At 34.9% G+C, this 23,906-nt stretch overlaps 3 protein-coding genes across 3 annotated transcripts in view; 1 reads left to right on the forward strand and 2 right to left on the reverse strand.

Annotated features, from left to right (window-relative positions):
- LOC148959417 (protein sidekick-1-like) overlaps positions 1-2,754 on the reverse strand; it is a 75,305-nt gene extending 72,551 nt beyond the window's left edge. The window contains exon 1 of the mRNA XM_089110390.1: positions 1,728-2,754. Coding sequence (XP_088966516.1) covers positions 1,728-2,088 — 361 coding nt within the window. The 5' untranslated portion in view covers positions 2,089-2,754. The remainder of the gene's footprint in view (positions 1-1,727) is intronic.
- A 5,008-nt stretch (positions 2,755-7,762) lies between these two features.
- LOC148959421 (protein sidekick-1-like) overlaps positions 7,763-23,906 on the reverse strand; it is a 33,755-nt gene continuing 17,611 nt past the window's right edge. The window contains exons 3-11 of the mRNA XM_089110393.1: positions 19,562-19,886; positions 18,426-18,589; positions 16,925-17,276; positions 15,366-15,544; positions 12,912-13,235; positions 12,253-12,561; positions 10,918-11,211; positions 9,756-10,043; positions 7,763-9,302 (exon numbers count right to left, since the gene is read on the reverse strand). Coding sequence (XP_088966519.1) covers positions 9,010-9,302; positions 9,756-10,043; positions 10,918-11,211; positions 12,253-12,561; positions 12,912-13,235; positions 15,366-15,544; positions 16,925-17,276; positions 18,426-18,589; positions 19,562-19,886 — 2,528 coding nt within the window. The 3' untranslated portion in view covers positions 7,763-9,009. The remainder of the gene's footprint in view (positions 9,303-9,755; positions 10,044-10,917; positions 11,212-12,252; positions 12,562-12,911; positions 13,236-15,365; positions 15,545-16,924; positions 17,277-18,425; positions 18,590-19,561; positions 19,887-23,906) is intronic.
- Positions 21,083-23,726, forward strand: LOC135687658 (uncharacterized). The gene is made up of 2 exons (XM_065204266.2): positions 21,083-22,249; positions 22,902-23,726. The coding sequence occupies exons 1-2, from the start codon at positions 22,004-22,006 to the stop codon at positions 23,724-23,726; spliced, it is 1,071 nt and encodes a 356-aa protein (XP_065060338.2). The 5' UTR covers positions 21,083-22,003.

Raw genomic sequence — 23,906 nt, forward strand, 5'->3', positions numbered from 1 at the left:
TTGACGGTCAAGAGAGTCACACATTTCGATGAAAGAGCTAAGGACAAAAGAACAAAATAGAAAATTCTTGATAAACAAAACAAAATATGAGCAATTTTTTGGCACTAGCAACTTTTGAAATTACTTTGAAAAAAGTAAACTTATTACAACATGCTAAAAACTTTTTTAAACTTACTTCCTCAGAGGATAAAACATCAAAAAAAGAGTTGAAAAAATAAAGTTGGAAAATTTGATCCACAAATGGGTATTTATTCTTATGGTTATTGATCACAGATTTTCTTTATCCGGATAAAGTCTCTCAATTTTGAAGGGGTCTTTTCTTTATCATCTCATTCATGTGGAGATACATTAAATCGCAGAAGAATCCTTAACTGATAAAAACAGAAATATCTGACATTGTTAAGACTCCAAAGATGGACTTAATGGAGACTGTCTTACGACCACAGGCATTAATTTTCTGATGTCTCTATGTAAAAATCTTGTCAAAAATCACGTTTTTCCTCAACAAAGCTATTGTGACTTGGGAAAACCTAAGGCATTCGGCACTCAATATTTCACTCAACATTTAAGCGAAGTTTCCATAAAAATAATAAACTTTGACATAAAAAACGTTGCTGCTGCAATCGTCTCTTGTTAAGGGACCATTTATCGACCATAGTTGGATCCTTGTAAAGATAGAGGCAAAATGATTTCAAATTTGAAAGTGCTGCCCATTTCAACTTGATGAACTCTGAAAACCAGCTTATTGTTATTTAACCAGCGAATCAAAATAATATCTTCAGAAAAAAGAAAATTTTTCCATAAATTTTTACAAATTAAATTTTTTTTAAGAACTGCTCTCTTTTGATTCAACTCAAGTTGCAGTTATAATCTCAGTATTACAATGGTAATTGACGATTATCTTTCCGGGCTTACAAGTGAAAATTTTCGTTCAAAGATAAAATTTAGAAATGAAAGACAAATTTGTTATATATTTACACAATTTTTAACTTACCATCTTCCATTGTTCGTTCTTCAACTGCTGCACTGAAAACGCCACTTCCTTTTGATGTTCTACCTGCCACCTTAAATTCGTATATGGTGTATTTCTTTAATTCAGTCACTGTAGAGCTGCGATATCCCACTGAGCCTATTATTTTAGACTGCCAAGGACTTGAGGTACCTGCTTTTATCTTATATTGAAGCTCAAAACCAACGCTGATTCCATTTCAGAGAGTCAAATCTGAAAATGTCTGCCATGTCACCAGAATTGACGTAGATGACTGTTTTACTGCAGAAAGATTTGGTGGAGCTACATCAGGAACTGAAATCGAAATAGAATAGAAATGCAGATTCAATGGAAAATTTATAGATACAATTTGCAAGTTAAGGATGGATAAGAAAACATTTGCTTGCTTTTTCAAACAGTTGCTTGATTAAAAGGTTACTGGTTTATTGACAATATGCCGATCTTAGCGCTTTATTGTTCTCAGAAAAAATTAAATTCTTGAGCATTTTCCCATTTCTAATCAAAAAGCAAAGATAGTCAGTTTTCTTTGTTCTGTCAAATTTTTTAAACGTTGGATTTAGTTCTATATTTCTCTGTATCTTGCTCATCATAAAGCAACATAAGTTAGCTGCTAATAGATGTTGTATAATGTTATATAAATGTTTTAAAATATGAAGGCCAAAACTGCAAAAATGCCAATTTTCCTGCAAAAAAATATCATTTTCAATGCTAGGCTCACCATCTTCATCTCTTTTCTGTATTGCACCTGGTGATATGATATTCTGATCAGTGTTGCTAATTTTGCCAAAATAATGAACAAATATTTGGAAAGAAATGTATTTGCCAAGCACTGATGCAATCCCTGTTTGTGGCAGACTTCCAGTTACTGTGATTGTGTGAGCATTGATTTCTTCTCCAACTTTGTAGTAGCGAACTTCATGATTGGTTATATAAGTCCAAGAATCCAAGGGAGGTAGAAAAGGAGCTGAAGGCAGCGTGACAGAAATTGCAGTAGAGTTAATCATCGCAGGGATCAGAGCTGGTATACTCATGGCGGTTTCATCTGAAATAAAATCACATCTCGTCAATCTACATAGCATTGATATGTAGCCTGAAATTAGTGCTTATACTGAAAAAAGGCCGAATCTTTTGCAATGGACTTATAACCCTAGACGCACTGATTTCTGAGATAAAACTCATTATCTTTGTCACAGTGGAAAATCAATAACCCTTTTTCAAGTTTGACTAAAATAATCCGATTTCAAAATTCGAGCGCGCTGTAGTTCGTGTGTGAAGTGGTTGTTTGCTGTTAGGCTAATAACGTGGTTTAAAACTAAGAATGAATTGACTTTGGGTGTTCTGTGGCACCAGAAAAATGCGTTAATTGCTTATCATTTCCGTTTTCCAGAGGTCGTCCTGCTCTTGGCATTAGAGAATTTGGTTCAGCGACAATTTCGTTGGGCGCAATGGAAATTCAGCATTGTTTACTAACAGGCTTAATCCCTTTTCGCTATGAGCAATAGAGATTAAGTGTGTGAGAAGTTCTTCCTGAAATCTTGAGCTGTGTGTCTAGGGCCTATGAGGAACTCGTGGTCAAGACATCCGTTGCCCTTTCCAATTTAGTTTGTATAAGCCCATTTCCTGCCTTGAGATTGAAATTTCGTACTGAAGTAAAACAATACATTAAATTAACAATTGATTTTAGCATGGTAACTGTATGGGAGTTTGACTCTGATAATCAAGAATATTCAAAACTTTCTTTGTCCTCTCCCCTATACACGCCATAAATATTCTTATTAAATTTTGTGCAAATGTTGACGATTAACTTTCGAAAAATATTGCTCCGTAAATGATTTACGCAATTATATCTATCGAAAAAAATATTGAAACCATTGAAAACCTGAACGAAAATATGGCCTTGCCGGGCGCATTATTACTACAATCAGCTTTTATTTACTGTTTATAACGGTCTGTGTAAAAGTATTCAAGCTTTAATGTTATGCCTGTACAAGGATCGATGCCATTGAACTTTTAGTAAGCAAAGTAACAATCTTCCAATGTTTAACATTTACGTTTATTATATGACAAACATATAATAAAAACATATATGTTTAACATATATGAGGAGATTCTAAACTTTCTACCAACAAATTGCCAACTTTTCAATAAAATTGATCAAAAATTGTCTAATATTGCCAAATGCGATGTTAGATTTGGATAGCCATTGTCACTTTAGGAATTATATTTTACTTTATATTAGAAATAAAATCAAAATCTGTGTTTAATGAGTATTATTACTGGAGAGGATCATCGAATTGCTAGCATACTGGTATCATTGATATCCTGATAAGGAGGAGGCTGTTTTCCTGGGGAATGAGAACTAGTGACGTAGTTCTCTCTTAAAGGGAAAATGGATGCGATTACATTGTTTCTCGACTCGACTGGATTTTGTCGAAAAGGAATTGTATCTTTGAAAGAAATATAAATATTGGTTACCCATTGATCTTCTCAAGTATGTTTTAGGTATAGGCTTTACATCTGTTGCATCAGGAAATTTCACACCAAGCCGAAAAAATCCAGTGTTTTGGGCTGTACCGTTGTCATAAGCAACGATTTCATATCTGAATCCTTTTAGTAAGTCAACTTCAGCTGAATATTTCCTGCAGTGATAGAACATATGTTTGCAATTTCGTGTTGAATGCAAGTTACAAATAATCATGGCAAAATAACACAAAACGATCAAAGACATAATTAAATTTTGAACTAAGTAGGAGAATACACGAGCACGAGCATCTCCAGGTTTATAGTTAGTTAATTTATATAGTTGGATTGAACTTTGAAGGTACTTTGATTTGATAGGATCTGCAAATGAGAGTTAAAATGGCAGTGTAAATGTATACTGTACCAAGAAGTTTTATTTTAATGAATATTATTCAAACGACTACCGATATAATATCATATACCTCCCTTATTTTTCCAAATTCTGTTCAAGACAGTTCTGGTTAAAAAGAGTTTTATCAAAATCACTGAATTAATTTTTACTGTTCTGCTCTTGATATTTCTAAACCTTTTAGCTCGTTGTTTCTTATTTGTTGTTTAGCCATCATTATTTTCTGCTCTCATGAATGGCAAAAAGCGATTTATAGCCATAAGATAACAATATGAGAAATATTAATTCCAATTACGGTTTCCACAGCTTGATCCTCCTAAACTTGATCTCCAAAAAACAGCTTTACTGGTTTTGACTAGAGTAAACAATAAAGGGAGCAGTAGTGGTGGTAAGAAGCTGGCAGGCAGAAAACAATAGCTGGCAGGAGTGGTAAGAAGGCAATTCCCCCCCCCCTGGCAACCAAATAGTTGGCAAACGAAGACAATTTACATAAAAGAACTAAACAATACTAAAGAAAGACTTCTAGAGAGCAACAATCACCTTGCAAGAATCACCTCGTCTTTCTTACAAACTTTGATGCGCTTAACAACGAACGTCAAACACCATCTCAAGATCTCATACTAAATCTAAATGATTTTTGCACAAAGTAGATTCTTCATTTTTCTTTCTATCTATGCATCCTATCGAACAGTCACGCTTTTTCGTTTTGATGTAAAAAGGCAAATTATAAGCTGGGTTACTTAATGGATATACTTGATACATCTTGAAGTATGGTTTAAATATGGCAAGAGATGTCCGAACGAAATTTTGGAAGTTAAGGTAATGACTTTCCTACTTTTTTTTGTGCTATGGTAAAAACGCGTGCAGGTTCTTCGGCAGGGCCTAATGAGAATATGATGATATCCGAAGCGTTAAATCTTACTTAAACGAACAGTTCCACAATCTTGCGACAAAAAAGGCATAATTGAAACGAAACAAGAAATAATGGCTTTAGTCACCAGCATGATGGAGAAAATAGAAAGCTTGGAGACAAACATCAATGTTTTGGAATCCAAAAACGCCATTTTGAAAGTCATATTGCTCGCTTGAAATCAAACCAAGAAAGCCATGAACAGTACTCTCGCAGATTATGCTTAAGGATTGTCGACATTGGATTCTCTGAAGATAGTAATCATGAGACAAGTGAAGATGTTTTGCACAAAGTTGAACACGTTTTTACAGAAATTGGAGTTGACGTACCAGAAGCGGTAATTGACCGCGCCCATAGGATTGGTCCAAAATCATCAGGATCTTTCATGAGTTTAGAGAGACCGCCACCTCCCTACCCCAAACCTTCCTCAATAGTGCCGTCACTGATTATCATTGTTGTGCTGTTTAATGAAACAGCCCCCACAAGGACAATCAAAAAACTGTAAGGTATTACAAAGAATAACATACTCTATTTGAAAAATCCCGATCACGCCTCATTGGAAGATTTTTCAGTACGCCACAGAAAGAGAGAAACATATCTGCGTGCTTACGAGCTCTTGTACTTTTCTGCACATTTTCAAAACTTTAAATGAAAATTTGAAGAAAGCCAATTGAAGGGTGCCATTTGACCTTTTGCCCCCCCCCCCCTTCGATCTCATCCCTAGCACGCCACTGAAACGGAGTAGAGCCCATTTGATGATATTTATTCCATGGCTACATAAATGTCTTTTCAATATTTTAACCCAAACAATGCAATTCAAATACCACCAGAAAAAGACAAGAACAAACAACTCAAAACATCGCTGTACGTAAGAGTATGACGGTTAGCTAATCAAAAGGAAGTAAAATTTTTCTAGATAACTATAAAAATTTTACTATAGAAGATTGAGTGTGTAAAATATTTGCATTGAATTTGAAATCATGATAACAAGCCATGTCTTTGAAAATATATCTTTAATAACTAAACAGAATATATCATCTTAAAGTGTAAATCATCTTTAAGGACCAAGTCTAGGTTTGTTTTTAAATTCTTCATAATTCTACATTAACTTTGAGGCTCTTTTCTTTATGATACCCCGCAAAAACGATTGCTCTTCTACACTGAATATGCAATTGATCCTGATCAATTTAATTTATGTGAGGACTTCGAAAAAATAGTTTTGAAAACGATTTAATATTTTCCACTGTCCTCCTATTTTTCGAAGTTTTCTTTTTCTAACAATACACTGTTTATACCCTAAATACACTATCGCCAGGAATAACTCCACATATTGGAGAGTAAATATGCCTCCTTGGTTAATCACAAATATCATAATCATGCTTTTCACCATCGCTGTCCAAAAATGAGCTAATTAGGAATTTTTTTCAACTTTGCTTTACCCTGGGTACCAGACTATATAAAGATGTTTCGTTTTGTTTTTCGAGTTTTGCATGAACTCAGCGAACGTTAAAGAATCCCTGATACAATGTTTCGAATATTTTTGAAGAACAGGATCCAAAACTTCAGAAAGCCACTTAGCCAATTAATGTTGTGCTAAGCCAATCATAGACAAGATGGGTCCAAGTCGAACATTCGGCTTACGTATTTTAGGGAGGCCATACATTTGTGGACTTTGTGAACCTGTGGGTCTTATTTTATCGTAAACATTTGGTCAAAACTTTTGAGGTAACCAGCTCAAGTTTCCGCTCTAGCTTGCCGTTCTATCCTTTATTTCGACGTCACCCAGTTTTTCGAACTTTTCTTGTCGAGGAGAATATTCTTCATTTTTCGGATGTAGTCCTTTTTGTTCAAAATAACCACTCTTGACACTTTATTGGGCTTTGTGATAAAGAAGGACTCCATTGGAAACTTTTTCAATAGGTAAGCAGCACTGATTGGTCAACCTCAACAGTCATGTGCTCACGTTTCTGGTTGGCCTATTTCTATCCACAACTGGGTATATCTATTTCCTAGCGTAGAGTTTTTGATCTATGCTCTGACGTTTAAAACTCTGAAGAGTGTCAGACGAAAAGCTTTAGTTTACTCAAATGTTTGCTTTTTCGAAGCCATTTTCAAGTTTTGTACAATCAAAAGATTGTTTGCATAGATAATTTTGTAGAAAAAGATAGCAAGCTGCCTAACCTCAAATTTGATTTCACATTCCAACTAAATCATCCATAGATATTTCGAATCCAAAGTGATGACAAAAAATATTGCGGAAGTGTCAGCCAAGGCCTTGCCCTCAACTTTTCGGAAATTTTTACTCTAAATTATCTATGCAGATTCCAAATCCAAGATAGAATGAAAGAAATTTTGAGCGGAAGTTACAGTTAACATGTTAAAAAGTATACTGGCAAGAAAATTTTTCTCGAAGAAGTTACGATGAGATGGGAAATCTGCAAAGATATTCTCGCGAATGCAAATAGAGTTATGCAAACATAATTAAAAAATGGCAAATGTGACGAACCACAAGTGCAGATAAGAGTAAGAATATGCAAGACGATGAAAAACAAGTGATCACAAGCTCTACGACCCGATCCAGACTCAAAGAAAAAAGCATGAGTTATTGGTTGCAATACAAAAAAAAGATATTAAGAGAAATTGCCTATAAGTTTTGGTTGGACATACAATGGAAAGAATGATCTGGCCTACCGGTGGTACCAAGTGTGGTTTACAGGAAAATAATTTTTTTATATTTTCTAGTTCTGAAACATACATTTGATAAAAAAGTAAGAAACGGCACTGAAAAGGTTATCAGAGAAAAGGTTTCTTAACGGTTTGACGAGGAAAACATTCGATCGTCAAAAGCTCTGAATATCTGCTGAAAATATTGGTGTCAGCCAAGCGATTCCCGAAATCTTTTTTTCACACCAATTTTTTTCATTTTTTGGAGGGCCCCTCCGCCAAACAGCAGCAAAGATTTGCATTGCTGTAGCGACGAAATTGTAGAGAATTCTGTAACGCAAGAGGGTCCGGTCATTGGAAATAACGGTGACCACCTTGAGGCAGACGATGATGATTTGAAATACATTTCCTTTGGTAATTCCAGCAGACAGTGATGACGATGAATGGATTCTATATCATCTCCTATTCAACAAAATTCTAATTTTGATTGATTTTTTCACTAGCTTAAAATTTTCAGGCTTAATATATCATGATATTAAAATGGAAGATGAAGTCATAAAATGATTATGACGTCATGAAATAACCTCTAAAATTAGGTAGAATAGCATTTCGATACATCTTTCAATATCATTGAATTCGAATATGGATCCTACTGAAGGAATTCCCCTTCATAGAATTTGATATGCATGCTGCTATTTCTTTGTTTTTTTAGTATGCTCTGCTTTAGGTTTCGGTTTTATTTATATTGTGTTTAATATTGTATTAACGTAACTGATAAATTGTAAGTGGTGGAATTTTTTCAAATATGAAACTGAAACTGAATTGAAAATAGAGCCAAACTAAAACGAGTTGTTTAAATGTAATCACATTCAAACAACTCGAATCTTGAGTAAAATCATTACTACTTTCTCAACAGTTATGGCAAATCCTATTTAAAACGTACTATTTCATCCACAGCATTCCTAAACTACTCTTGACTCTAGAATTTTTTACATAAACACACTAGATCTTTACTTAACACTTGATCATAATAATTATATGTGATTATGTAGAATATATCATAAAAAATGTAAAAATGAAGTTATGTACTGAAGTAAAAAATTTTGATCAACTTTACAACTTGCACCTTTCAACGTGTTTTGTATTGCTTTATAACTATAGAAAAGTACAATTAATGAAAAAGGTAATATGCAATAATTAGGCGACAATGATGATCAAAACGATTACAGAAACACCGAAAAATGTACGCAAAAAGAAATTTAAGCGAAGATCATAGTAAACTCCAGCTAATGCCATTAGCCTAAAATTGTTTGCATACTTTTGGCATCATAATTTGATATTTGAGTCAATTTTGCCTGCTTCAAAAAAGATCAATATAGACATTAACACAAAATCTACAAAATGTTTGATAAATGTTCTGGATCAACCATTTTCGAAAGTATTCAGCTACATTGTTTATAATAGCTTGACATTCTGAAAATATATTGATTTCATAGCTGCTATTGAGTTTCTGTGCTGTGCTAGATATTGATTAAGAAAACTTGCTTCTTTTATAACTTAGTTGACTTCATAGTACTGGGAACCCTCCGTTGCTACAAAATCACAAGGAAATGCTTCCTTGCTCTCCTCGTTGATTTCACATCCCCATATTGATGTTGCGGCTGCCCTCTTGATATTTATAGAGGCACATCTGCATCCACTTCCTGCTTCGAAGCAGTTTTTGCAAACGTTGAAGCATTCCTCGGTAGAAGTGACTTGAACTACTTTTGAAAGATGCTTAACTAACGCCATATTTGTAAATTTGATGTTAGTGATGAAAGCAGAAGGAGCTTCTTCGTCGACTTGATTTGCTAGAATATGAAAAGTATACACTTAAACATTAAGTGATTGCAAGCTGATGTAACAACAAAGATTGTGGAAATTTAATCTTTTATAAAGCGATGGACGGTATTTCAGGAATTTCAAAGTGAATAAACATGTAAATGGACAAAGCAAAACTCCAGAAAGCCCAAAAATTATCAATTTACTTGCACTCCTAGAGTATATGACTTATCATGAATTTTAGATGTTAGATTAATTCACGTTTGTCACTTTTGCAAGACGAAATTAAATAACTATACTACAAAGATTTATGAATCGAAGTTTCTGGCTCAAATTACTTCACGCAATAACGATAATAGGAGTTATTATATTCATTCAAGTTAGTTACATTAATTTTCCTATATCCTAAATATTACAAATTACAAACTCTTTTTGAATATGCTTTTCCTACGAGAACGATAACGTTAAAGAAAGTTACTTACTTTCATACGTTGAAAACTTTAAAGACTCCCCAAATGTCCCAATCCCTTTGTTTGTCTTACCAGCAATCTTGAATTCATAATGTTCATTTTTCTCTAAACCATTAACGGTGGAATTTAAAGCAGTGCTTATTGTCTCATTCCATCTGGTATCTTTGTTAACTATCTTGAAATGTATGACATAGCTTCCTATGATACCATTTCTATGCTCAAATGGTATGACTTGCCAATTTAACATTGCAGATCCTTTGCTGCCAGCAATATGAATGGATGCAGGACCACCTGTAGGAGCTTAGAGGAGGCATAGAATTTAGAAAGTTTCATCAAAATTTCATTATCGATTCTAGATCAACTTCAATTACAAATCTTTTCATTTTATAGATATTCTGTAACTGGCTGGCTTGTTTTTCAAAATATTGCAGTCGTAGTAATAAAAAGTAAGAAAGAGCAACATAAAATATACATTAAAATGAAGTAGCTCTGTGTTAGACTAAGTTTTGCTCTTAGAGCAGAATGTGAAAAATTTGGCGCAAATAAAAATGTTCGAACGTTTGTAGAGATAACTTTTCTTTTTACGGTCAATACAAAGGGAGTCACACATTTCAATGAAAAAGCTAAAGACAAAACAGTTCAAAAGAACAGAATGGAAAATTCTTGATAAACAAAACAAAATTTGAACATTTTTTTGGCACTAGCAGCTTTGAAAATTGCTTTGAAAAAAGTAAACTAATTACAACATGCTAAGAACTTTTTTAATCGTACTTCCTCAGAGTATAAAACATCAAAAAATGAGTGCAAAAGATAAAGTTAGAAAATTTGATCCACAAATGGGTATTTATTCTTCAGAATTCGCGAGTTTTGTTATGTTAAAAAATCATGCTAAAATGGCATAGTGATGGCTTATCAAATTTGATTTGTTTTCAAAGCGTCCGTTTATTTCACATATAGTGTTGTGCAAAATTTCTCATAACCTTTTATGTGCATTATAATTTCATTTATGTGTGATAAATAAGACAATCGACTTCCATAGAGACAGCCTCTCATTATGATCGATGTTATTATTTGTTAATATCAGTCTATCAGTCTTTGTTAATGTCAGCGACTATAGCAGTCGTTATGGATACAGGATGAAACGAAAGAACTCAAGTTTTCAATATTTACTCACTATCTTCGTCGGTTCTAGCCTTTGTAACATTGCTTATGGTTCCCTCTCCAACTGAAGTCTTTGCAGATACCTTGACATCATAAAATGTCCACAATTCAAGACCAAACATTGTCAATGACCTTCCAGTTACCTCATAACTAGTCCACGGGTTGTTTCCTATCGCCTTTTTGATGTATACTTTATATCCGGTTATGATCCCGTTCTGATGATCTGATGGGACATCGTCCCACGTAACCTCAATACTAGAAGAGCTTGTATTTCTTGCTGTTACGTTGGCTGGGGCAGCGGATGGTACTGCAATGTAAACAGATAGGATACAGCAATTGGCTTTGCTATTGAAAGTGGCCACAGTTAATTTCCTATCTAGAGATATGAAGAGGCTACTTGTAACGTTCAGAAATTTAGTTTCCAATTCTGGACCAGTTACTTGCCAATACTGTGACAACCAAATACAAGCTGTGCTTTGACTGATCCTCAGAAAATATGTTTCAAGCTAGGTCCATTCCGTCAATTGTCTCTCCCGGGATATTGCAAAAAGATAAGCTATGTTATTGAAACGGTAACTCATGTCTTAAAATTGTCAGGTTTTAGGCAAAATCTTGACAAAAATTTTCTTTATCCGGATAAAAAATCTCTCAATTTCGAAGGGGTCTTTTATTTATCATCTTATTCATGTGGAGATAAATTAAATCGCAGAAGAATCCTTAACTGATAAAACCAGATAGTAGAAATATCTGACATTGTTAAGACTCCAAAGATGGACTTAATGGAGACTGTCTTACGACCACAGGCACTAAATTTCCGATGTCTGTATGTAAAAATCTTGCAAAAATCACATTTTTCCTTAACAAATCTATTTTCACTTGGGAACACCTAAGGCTTTGGGCACTCAATATACCACTCAACATTTAAGAGAGGTGTCCATAAAAATAATAAACTCTGACATAAAAAACATTGCTGCTGCAATCGTCTCTTGTTAAGGATCCATTCATCGACTATAGTCAGATGCTTGTAAAGAAAGAGGCAAAAAGATTTCAAATTTGAAGGTGCTAGCCTATTCAACTTTATAAACTCTGAAACCAAGCTTATTGTCATTCAACCAGCGAATTAAAATAACATCTTTAGAAAATAGAATAATTTTTTATAAAAGTTTACAAATTACATATTTTCAAGAACTGCTCTCTTTTGATTCAACTCAAGTTGCAGTTTAATATCAGTATTACAATGGTAATTGACGATTATCTTTCCGGGCTTACAAGTGAAAATTTTCGTACAAAGATAAAATTTAGAAATAAAAGAAAAATTTGTTATATATTTAAACAATTTTCAACTTACCATCTTCCATTGTTCGTTCTTCAACTGGTGCACTGAAAACGCCACTTCCTTTCGAAGTTCTTCCTGCCACCTTAAATTCGTATATGGTGTATTTCTTTAATTCAGTCACTGTGGACCTGCGATTTCCCACCGAGTCTATTATTTTAGACTGCCAAGGATTCGAGGTACCTGTTTTTATCTTATATTGAATCTCAAAGCCAACGCCGATTCCATTCCAGAGAGTCAAATCTGAAAATGTCCGCCATGTCACCAGAATTGACGTAGATGACTGTTTTACTGCAGCAAGATTTGGTGGAGCTACATCAGGAACTGAAATCGAAATAGAATAAAAATGCAGATTCAATTTAAAGTTTATTGATGCAATTTGCAAGTTAAGGATGGATAAGAAAACATTTTCTTGCCTTTAAAAACAGCTGCTCAACAAAAAGGTTACTTGTTTATTGAAAAAATGCCGCTCCTAGTGCTTTATCAATTTAAATATTTTTTCAAACGTTGGATTTAGTTCTATATTTCTCTGTATCTTGCTCATCATAAAGCAACATAAGTTAGCTGCTAATAGATGTTGTATAATGTTATATAAATGTTTTAAAATATGAAGGCCAAAACTGCAAAAATGCCAATTTTCCTGCAAAAAATATCATTTTCAATGCTAGGCTCACCATCTTCATCTGTTTTCTGTATTGCACCTGGCGATATGATATTGTGATCAGCGCTGCCAATTTCCCCAAAGTAATGAACAAAAAATTGGTAATCAGTGTATTTGCCAAGCACTGATGCAATCACTGTTTGTGGCAGACTTCCATTTACTGTGATTGTGTGAGCATTGATTTCTTCTCCAACTTTGTAGTAGCGAACTTCATGATTGGTTATATAAGTCCAAGAATCCAAGGGAGGTAGGTATGGAGCTGAAGGCAGCGTGACAGAAATTGCAGTAGAGTTAATCATCGCAAGTACTGGAGCTGGTATACTCATGGCAGTTACATCTGAAATAAATTCACATGTCCTCAATCTGCTACTCATTTACATGTAGCCTGAAGTTTGTGCTTATACTGAGAAAAGGCTGAATCTTTTGGAATGACATTATGAGGAACTCACGGTCAAAATGTCCTGTGCTTATGCCATTTTAGTTCGCAAAAACCTTTTGTCAAGTAATAAATAAATTAATTTGACAACTTTCGATTTCGAAGTGGTAACTGTTTAAGAGTGTAACGTTGGAGAATTTTTTTCTCAGATAACGACAAGTTTGACTCAGGTGATTTAGACCCCGTTTACACTGTCCCGGGACAATTTTGTACCGTTACGGTTCGCAAGTGTTTACACTGTCGCGGTTCCAAATTGTTCCGTTTAGCCGTTCCGTTTACACTGTACCGGTACGACCTTAATTTAATGGTAGAACATTGTTTAGAAGAAGCTGTATTTAGTCAACCAAGGCTTTTATTTTGCCGCTGAAGTCAATAATCGAATTTTTATTGTGAGTTAAAATGGAGCGGAAGGCCGATTAAAACTTTACTTGGACGAAAGACAAGGTGGCTTTAATTTTCAGTGTTATTTTAGACTAAAAAACTGCAAAGTCCAATCAAGGCTTGAACTGGGAAACACTACAAGCCTTTTCTGTGGTCGTCTTTTCTTCAGAATTTCCTTTTCTTCAGAATTTGAGAACGTAGTTACGCCACAATCAAAGCCTCGATTACCTGAAACAGCCATACAAAAGGCCTCTTTATGAATCCGTGACAAAATCGTCTCGGATAGGTGTTTACACTGTCCCGTTCAAAAACGGAACCGTGACGGTACAAAATTCGTTCGCTTTCAAAGCAGGGTCAAAACTGTTCCGGATAGCAGAGCAAAATCGTCACGGTTCCACAGTGCTAGTGTAAACGCAAGGGCGAACCGCGACAGTTTTGTCACGGTTCCAAACTTGCACGGGAGAGTGTAAACGGGGTCTTAGAATAGCCAAAACACCCTCTGCCTCTTTCATACACACCATAAATTTTGATATCAACATTGGGCAAATATTGACGATTAATTTTCTAAAAGTGCTGTTTTACAAATGATTCACGCAATTATATCTATCGAAAAGATATCAAGGTCCTGCGAAAATAGTAGATACAATTCTGATATTTCTAGGTATCAAATTTAGAAACACTGATATTTTTGGGTATTCGTGAGATTTTCATATCCGAATCAAATGTATTGTTCATGGATCTAATTCGCTGAGGTTTATTTTACCCACTTCAAGTCACGTCGGGAGTCATGTTACCATAATCATTGGAAGTTTTAATGCTACTTTTTGTACTCACTGTAAACTTTATATGGCACGAAATATGCTAGAGAATTCAAACGATGTCTTAGCAAGGGACTGAAAACATCAAAGACACCTGCAGCACTGGGGCAACAGGGGCAATTGCCTCCTGCCCTCTGCAACAGATGCAGCGGGGGCAAGATGTGCCCTTCTAATTGAAGTTATTCTCAGTTTCAATTGTTGTGATTATTCAAATTGAACATTTGCTTCATGTGTGGCAATGGCAACTGCAACTATTTACGGCTTTTTTGAATTGCAGATCTTATAAATTACAGCTATGTCTTATTATCTCACCCAAAATTCCAATTTGTGATATTTTTGGGTACAAGCAATAAGTAAAACTGATATTTTTGGGTCTTATTGAAAATGAGCTGATATTTTTGGGTGGCCTTTAAATTTCTTGGACTTACCCCCCCCTGTATGTCTATGTGCAGAGTGCCCCCCCCCCCCTGGGCAATAAAGATCATAGATAAATAACTGACAAAAATTGCAAATACAAAATCGTTTTGCTTAACATTGCTTGAAAGTGAACATATGATTGCTTTTTCATGTTGTAACTGTTCACATCGAGAGCTTTTCAAATGTTTCGAACCGAAGACTTATGTTGAGTCATGCATTATAGAGAATGGGAAGAAACGCCAGAATAACTTTCCATTATGAATATTGAAAGACCCTAAAGAGAGAGGTAGTAGCAGTTAGGTAGATGATTTTTGAAGGAAAAGAAAAACTTTATGCAAAGTTTGTCTATGGTTTGTCTTGCTGGATTCAAGATTATTTGTCGCACACGCCTCTTATTAAAGTTCAATCAACTAACCTGGTTTCAAATTGTAAAGCATATTTGCCCAAGATGACGAGTAGTTACCGCTACCAACTCTATGCTGGACTCTTATGTAGTCGTAGGCAACAGCTTCCGCCATAAATGCTTTGATCGGATAAAAAGTGCTCGACGATAACTGGCCTGCATCCATTTCTACCGAACTCGGATTCGAATAGCTAACAATGGAAAAATATATTCTGTTGGTATCAGTATATAGATTGCAAAACTTTACAATGCAATAAAACAGATTTTAGTAAACACGCCATCTGTTATGTTATGTGCGAAACGATCACTGCCTTTGCTTTGTTAACAAGGTAACCACCCAGATGCTTTAGACGTTCTCCTAAAGTTCTAAAATACACCGGTTACTGGTCTTGATTTTTCAAATTCACATAACAGCGTCCTCAACGAAACTTTTCCATTTTAGAATAAGGCATACAAATTTTGTTACATTATCGACCTTTTATACTGCGTGAACAAGTTCTGCTCATTGCTATTAAACTGAAGGACTAAGATTTTGACGCGAAGCTTTGAGTCTAATAACCTCACGTATGTGCTCCTGAGGGCATAAGACCTTGCGATTGAATGCAAATTAAGACTTTACATGGGAGGATTGTTAGCAAATCGAGCTGGAGGAGGAATAAACAACAGAGAAAAAACAAGTTTCTGAACCTTTGAGCTTCCAAATTTCTACAAAAACTCTGATGATGTCAACCACTAAAAATTCTTTTTGGCATTTTTTCATAGTTAGAATATGAAACCTCATTGCTTAACGATCTTACTCCAAATACAGATGTAGAGTGGAAAAAGTATTCTGCACGCTTAATGTTTTTCGGCTCGCTGCTCAAATGCCAAGTTTAAAAATAGGAGCAGGTAAAAGGACGTCTAAAAGTACCTCTTCACATTATAAGCAATTAAAATACAGGCCTTCATCGATAATTGCACTTAGTGTTGAACAAGTTTTTCCTGGGCTAAAACACTTGAATGGTAAAATTTTTGATAACCTAATGAAAGTGGACTACAAGTTTGGGATGGACACGGAATTTTTTGGAAATTTGAAAAATATCTTTAACAAATGGAGGTACAAAGGGCTATAACACCGTCAGTTTTGAAAGTTTACTATCGTCCAAAGCATGCCCAAAAGCATAACAGATTGTGGGCAGCACAATGGAGTATGTTACTTTTACATGCATAAGATATTTAGAGAAAGAAAATGCTGTTTCCTCCTTCTTTGGAAAGGAGATCTGTTTTGGCTTTGAGGTAGCTACAATGTGTGTCAAAAGTCTCGAAACACTAACAGCACTTTAGTCATTCATATTCATGTTTTTCCTCTCTTCCTTCTAACAATGCTGGTTTGACAATCAAAGAAAAAAGTCATAGTTGAGCGTAGCTTGCAATTTTGAAACTAGGATGGCTGGGATACAAATGCAATATTGTTTTTAGGGAAAGAGGGTAACTTTGACATTTCTATAGACGTGAATTGGAAATAGATCGAGAATTGACTGAAACAGCTTGGGCGTTTGTAGTATTTTAAGTAAACCTTGTACCAAACCTACCTGACAAAAAAAGATATTCCGAGACTTGATTCAACGTTGTTCCGAGATGTTCCGAGACTTGATTCAACGTTGTTTTTGGTGATGAAAAATTCACAGATATCGTCACACTCCAATTTGAGCTTATAAGCGCCATTTGAAGGGACTTTCAAATATCCAATGTAGCGCAAGGCATAGTTGTCACCAAAGTTGTGATACCGACTTGGATCAAAAAGGGTAGATTTGCAAGTGAATGACGTTGGATTGTTTGGATAATTCGGGTTGTTGCTGTACGCATATGAAGTTGAATAGGGGCTGTAACCCAACTGAAAGCTCTCATACCTATGAGCTATCAATCCTGACCATTTATAATGTGCTGAAAAGATGAAAAAAATTAATAAAAAAAGAATCTTTTATTCTTTTGTCAAGGGTAACAAATATATCCTTAGAGTTATAAATTGGTAGAAAATCGAGAAGTCTTATCAAAAAAATATAGAAACTGGATGAGAATATGGCCAAGCTAGGGGCATTTAACGACATTGAGCTTGCAAATAATAACGGTTTATGATGGCCTGTGCCAAAAAGTATTCAAGCTGAAATGTTATGTCTGTACAAGGATCAGTACCATGGTATGTAAAGAAGCAATTATCAAATGTCAGATTTTTATGAGAAGACTAAAGACTTCAACCAATAACTGACCAACATTTTAATCAACATCGATCAAATATTGCCTAATATTGCAAAACAGGATTCTAGATTTCAGGTAACATTCGCTCCTGTGATGATGTGAGAAAAGTAAGATGTGTGCACTGGTAACAAACTATATAAGCTTCACTCTTTTAACTATATTAGAATTAATCAGAGGTAACTTTATCAATTGATTTGGTGTTTCGGTGTTACTTGCAATTTGATGGTTTGTATTTAAAGACCAAGAGTGTTTAAAAAACATTTTTCCGCATCAACATATCACCATATGATATGCTTATGAAAGAGATAATTGAAAATTTATCAGTAATATGACTTGATTTTAAATTTATTCAAAACTTTTCAGTAGCATTAATTTTAGACAGATTCGCATGTTCAGATTACAGATATACATAAACATTTTTATAATTTTGTGAAACGAACAAAATTGAAAAATTTGTCACAGACAAAGCAGTTAAATTGATTCCATGCATAATAATTCTTCTGCATTCCATGTACAAAGGTTCTGCATTCCTTAAGCCTTTGTCTTTAAAATTACATCAGTCATGGGATAGCCTTTGCTGCTTTGGGAATTATATTCAACATTATGTAAGAGAATTCAATCAAAATTCGTATTTACGGGCATTATCACTGGAGCATCATCAAGTTGCTGGCAAGCTGGTAGTTTAGATACTTTAATAAGAGTAGGGACTGTTTTTTTGGGAAATGGGCACGAGTGCTCGCCAACAGGAAAAGTTCAATTAAATAGTCTCATAAAGTACTTGACTGTATTCTGTCGAAAGGGGAATGTATCTATAAAGAATTATAAATACTTAGTTACCCATTGATCTTTGCAAGTATGCTTTTGGTATAGGCTTCACTTCTGTTGCATCAGGAAATGTCACACCAAGGCGAAAAAATCCAGTGCTAGAGGATGTACCGTAGTGATAAGCAACGATTTCGTATCTGAAGCCTTTTAGTAAGTCAACTTCAGCTGAATATTTCCTGCAGTGATAAAACATATTTTTAAAAATACGTTTTGGATTCATTTTACAAATATTGTGGCAAACCTATACAATTTGTTTAAAGAGATAATGATACTTGGGGTGACTTAGAGAGTACACGAGTACAAATAATCAGATCTTGAAATTCAGATTTTTTGCTGTTGGATTGACATAAATGTAAAGCTATTAAAACACCATCTACATACAGTCTGTATGTTTTGGTTAATATAATATCAATTGATATCATTGGTTCACAGAGTATGCTAAGTTGTTTCCCGACTGGTCGTACTCCAGAAAATTGTACTGCTTCATTTTTTAATCAGTGTGCACAAATTGGACAATTTTTCAGTTGAGTGGCAAAACGACGGAACACTTCCCGACCATAGGACAAAACTTAATCATTATACATTTTATACAATAATTGTCAATATTATACATTTTCGAGTACCTTTGCAGTTGTCTTAATAACGCTAGACATTACTGAAAGAGACTGAACATGGTACCAAAACGATACAAGATTTATATCGGAGATTGAATGAAATTCGATAAGAAATTTCCCTTTCGGCATGTTTGCTGTTGGTTGAAGATGGACGATCTTTTAATGCTTTAAATGATAGAAAGGCAATGCCAATTAGATCAAAAACAAGAAGGCAATGCCAATTAGTATAACTCTAAAAGCAGTATTCCATTTTTCTTCTAAAATTTTAATAAACTTTTCAATAACTTCTTCTTTCAACAGAGTTGGAAAGAGGCGTAAAAGACGCCTGATTTTCATAAATTCAGAATAAATAGATCAAAAATATGAATTAATCCTTCGGGGAAGCTATCGATACGTCATTTTTAGGTACAAAAAACAAGATCTCACGGCTATTGGTTAAGACAAGAAAGTCAAGATTTCAGCAGCCCTCCCTACTGCGATTTCAGCAGCTCCATTTGTATCCTTGCAAAAATTTAATATCAAATCAAAGCTTACTTTTCATTCCAGTTATCATTGGTTTGTAGATTCACCTCTAAAACTTTTATAAATCCATTTGGGTTCATCTCGATTTCCAGACGACATTTTGAGCTGCATATAGCAAAGAACTGGTGCTTTCCATTTTGTGGCGAAACAAACACTGATGAATAGCGTCCATGTTGGTGCTTCCCGGGATAATAGCCAGAGTAGTTGAAATTATCTGCATTTTGAACGTATGTTGGACAACCAGGATAGTCTGGAATGTTTCCAAAGTTGTCAAAACTGAATTGGCTGGAACTTAACCACGTTTTGATTATGATACCCGGACCTTGTTGATAGAAGCCTTAAAGGGAATATTATTTTTACTTTAATCTCAAGAAAATTAATCTCAATTAGCCAATTGACTTGAGCAAAAAAATGTTGCAACATTTTAATTTCCCAACAAGACATAGTACTTTACCATCCTTAGATTATAACAACCAGTAAATGCAAGGCCTTGCCCCCCACCACCAGTAGCATATGTAAAATACTTTTATTTTGAAGAATATGGCCGTTGCTGCACTTATTTATCAGGCTAACCTCCCCCCCTCCCTAAAACGTAAAAAGTTTTTTCTCAGTCCTTGTGTAGATGATTCTTTTGCTGGTTTTCGTTATAAAAGTTTCTGCAATGTATCTTGAATACCAAATAAAACAACTTTTTTATAACGATTAAATGCAATATCAGATAAAATGAAATAGAAAGCATTATTGTTCAGAAGAGTTTCTTTTTGCTTTTATCTTTGTCGTTTGAGCAGGAAATGGTGATTATGTGAATAAAGGAGAGGCCCCGATAGCAGGCTGCTCAACGGACTCCGGAGGAAATCTTGCGGCAAAAAATCGATAGAATAGTAGTGTATTAGGAACATCGAAACGCGATGAGAATAAACAACAACAAACACACTGATTTGTGTGTTTGTTGTTATAATGGAAACATTTCATTTTCAATTCAACTTAAACTACAACTACAAATCTCACTATTACAAGGTAATTTGCAATTGGCTAGCCTGGTTTTACAAGAAAAAAACCATAACAATCGTAAGGTAAAAGGAAAAACTGAGAAAAAAAATATAAAACAACTAAAGTTAAAAAGGATGCAATTCCGGATTTGTCCATGGCTTATTTTTGCAACAAAATATGTAGTACGTATTACGGATGGCAATGTTGGAAAGTTTAGAAATGAGATACTGTTTTTGTTGCTGATCGATGGAGAGAGAGTCACACATTTTGAAGAATGAATTGCAGGAATTGCCGAAGATGCCAAGAGAGCTCATAGAAAGATTAACAAAGGAGACACATTTCAACTGCCGCTGTAAACCAGATAAGAGAGGAGCATACTTGCTGTGTTTTCTTGTAGCATTTGTCTCAAGATTGGATTCGAAGCCAACAGTTAGCTCTAAAATGTAGAGGTAATTGTTGTTAGTCCTCAAGAGAAGATCAGGGCGAAGGTTTTCTCCAGTTATGATTCATGGTGAAAGATAGCCAGGTATATCAGCGTAGCATAAGCGTCAAATCTTGATTGGCTAGGAAAGGAATCACCGCCACGGGAATCGTCTTCGAACTGAACCAATAAGGTTGCGAGAAAGTCTTCGAGAAGCACGTTTTTTGGCCTCATGAACCCCCTCCCTTTAAAAAGAATCTGATCACACATACAGTGGGGGAATGGGATAAAACTTGGCTATTTTAATCCAATGACCCCGACGCACATTTCCAGAAAGAGCAAACGCGCGATCTCAAGTTTTGCGAAAGTTATCGCTCTTGTAAATTTTGATAAATATCTAACGAAATAATATGGTTACTTGAATAATCTAAATACCTACATGACAACATAGTATCAACTTAAACCCCGAACATTTCTTTTCACGCTTCTTAAAATGTTCTCTGCACAAAATGTTTCGCTAATGTTGATATGGCCTATTAGTATCGCCAATAGGAATCCGTTCAAATATAAGATCCATAGGGTGGTAAACTTCAATAGCATTTCAAATTAATTAGAAAATTAAAACATGGTACTTACAAAGCTGTTGGTTTGGCAACCATAATCTTAGGTGATACAAAATTCATATAACTGTTTCGCAACATAACATCCACAAACATGGAAACTTCGTAAAACTCACGTGACATTTACGATGGTATAGTGCGAATCGGAAAAACAGTTTTGGCGCGAAATGTGGATCGAATCCAGTTAATCCCAAACGGGGGGATCAAGAAGGAATAAATAGTACATCTGGTAAAACAAAATATCTATTGTCAATTGTCAATTAAACAATATGTCTATTGTCTTAAAATGTAAGATTTTATAACAAAAATCGAATTCCTGACAACGGGGTGTGTTACCCCCGCTGCCCATACACATGTTGTAGGTGGAGAAAAAATAATCGAAACACTTGTTTTCGCTTGTTACGAAATTGATAATTTTCAGAAATGGGAAGAAAATATAATACGCAATGTGCCAATTCTAAACATGACGAATGGAGAAGTAATTCGAATGTTTTTCTTAATTTAAAGTTCATAGTTGGCCAGAAAAGTGTTTTTTATACTGCGTTTGAACAAAAAAGCAGGAAACTCAGGGACAAGTTTTGTACCGACTGCCTGATAAAGTGCTGGAACAAACGGACATATACATCCAAACTACCAACTAACTTTGAAGCTTTACACTCTTATAGAAAGGTAAGGACACAATAATTATTATAATAAGAGGGGTGTGTCCTCAAAGGAGGCCTTTAAACACAGATATTTCAATTATGCTTGATTAATTGTCTCTACATTTTCATAACAAATGCCTTACTAAGATTGCATTCATTTAAAAGTTTGAACAAAAGTTTTTAGCATTGAAGGGAAAGGGTATTTTGTTACATAGCATTTTAAAATGAGGGGCCCTTCCTAGCACTAATACAGTATTTACATGAAAAAACTGTTAAACTTATTTAAACAAAATCTTGTCAAGTTTCAAAATTTAGGTAAGGGAAATAGTGGAGTGGTTTTGCCCCCCTAAATCTGACATACCGTAAATCTGAACATTTAATTAATTATTACCAAAAGTATGAGTTTCAATAAAACATCAAAGGCAACCTTAGATAGCAAAAATTAACAAATTGAGGGGGGCAAATTCTAGGATTAACAGTAGCAGTAGGGGCTTATTAGAGAATTTATGGTAATTCAGACACATGAAGCAGCAATAACGCAAATGCTAATTTCATTTCATTATGAAATAATTGTAGTTCCACTAAGGTCTTCAAAACATCTACTTTTTGTATGTCATCTTGATATTTTCGTGTGTCTCTTCTTCAGATAAAACTATCTTTTAACAACTTAATTTCAGTTGAAGGAAAGCATTGTAGACTATGAATCAAGCCAATCATCTCAAGCTAGCAATTTTGGCTCGCAAGAATTTTCTGTGGATGTTCTCCATGAGGAACCTCAATCTGCAGATGAGATTCAACAGCCATTGTTTGAGGAAGCAACCATCAATGGTAAAACATTTTGCTTAGTTCCAAAAGAAATGATAAAGTATATACCAACAGAAGGTGTTCATGTTGAAGTCCTTGATGGCATAGGTGCTGTGGAGGTATCAAATGAATTTGTTTATATCCCCACTAGCATTCTTCCCAAGCTGGAAAAGGTCATAACAAGCAGGGTTGACTTGCAACTGGAGGTTAAACTTCTCCGTGAGCAGCTGTGGTTTAGCTATGGAAGTAGCGAAACCATTCCTCCATTTGAGCCAGAAAAGATCCAGGAGGTTTGCAGGACTGCAGGTGCAACAAAGCTGTTTCATGCCATCACAACAGCAATGTCACAGAAACACCAGACGCCTTTCAAGAAAGAGCAAAATGAAAAGAAAGCTGTGGCCATAATATACATGTTGGTGTATGGACAATCCCAAAAAGCCAATTGGTTCCAGAAAATTTTTGCCCAAAATATGACAGGAAAGGGAATCAGTGAATCTGGGCTTGCAATCTTAAATCAAACTGGCATATCTGTTTCCAAATCGACCCAAAGAAGGGACTTGATTAGAACAGCAGATTCCCACGAGTCAACTGTCATTAAATTCATTGATGAAGCCATCGAAAAGAAATGTCTCCTGACACTGATGATAGATGATTACACCAATGTGCATACCATTCGTCGACCAAAAGACCAGGTATAACTCATCTTTAAAAAGTAATTCAAGATGACTTGAGTTGATTAAACTTTGTGTATTAGACATATGTTTATACACTTGACTTGCAGAATCTAAGTTTTATTGCAAAAAATTGCTTTTCTCCCTAACATCTGCATAAGAATATATTTGCATTGTGCAATTGTTATTAGCTTGTAAAATTATGAT

Source organism: Rhopilema esculentum, chromosome 10, assembly GCF_057945365.1.
Source record: "Rhopilema esculentum isolate cy_ngs chromosome 10, ASM5794536v1, whole genome shotgun sequence".
Taxonomy (NCBI): domain Eukaryota; kingdom Metazoa; phylum Cnidaria; class Scyphozoa; order Rhizostomeae; family Rhizostomatidae; genus Rhopilema; species Rhopilema esculentum.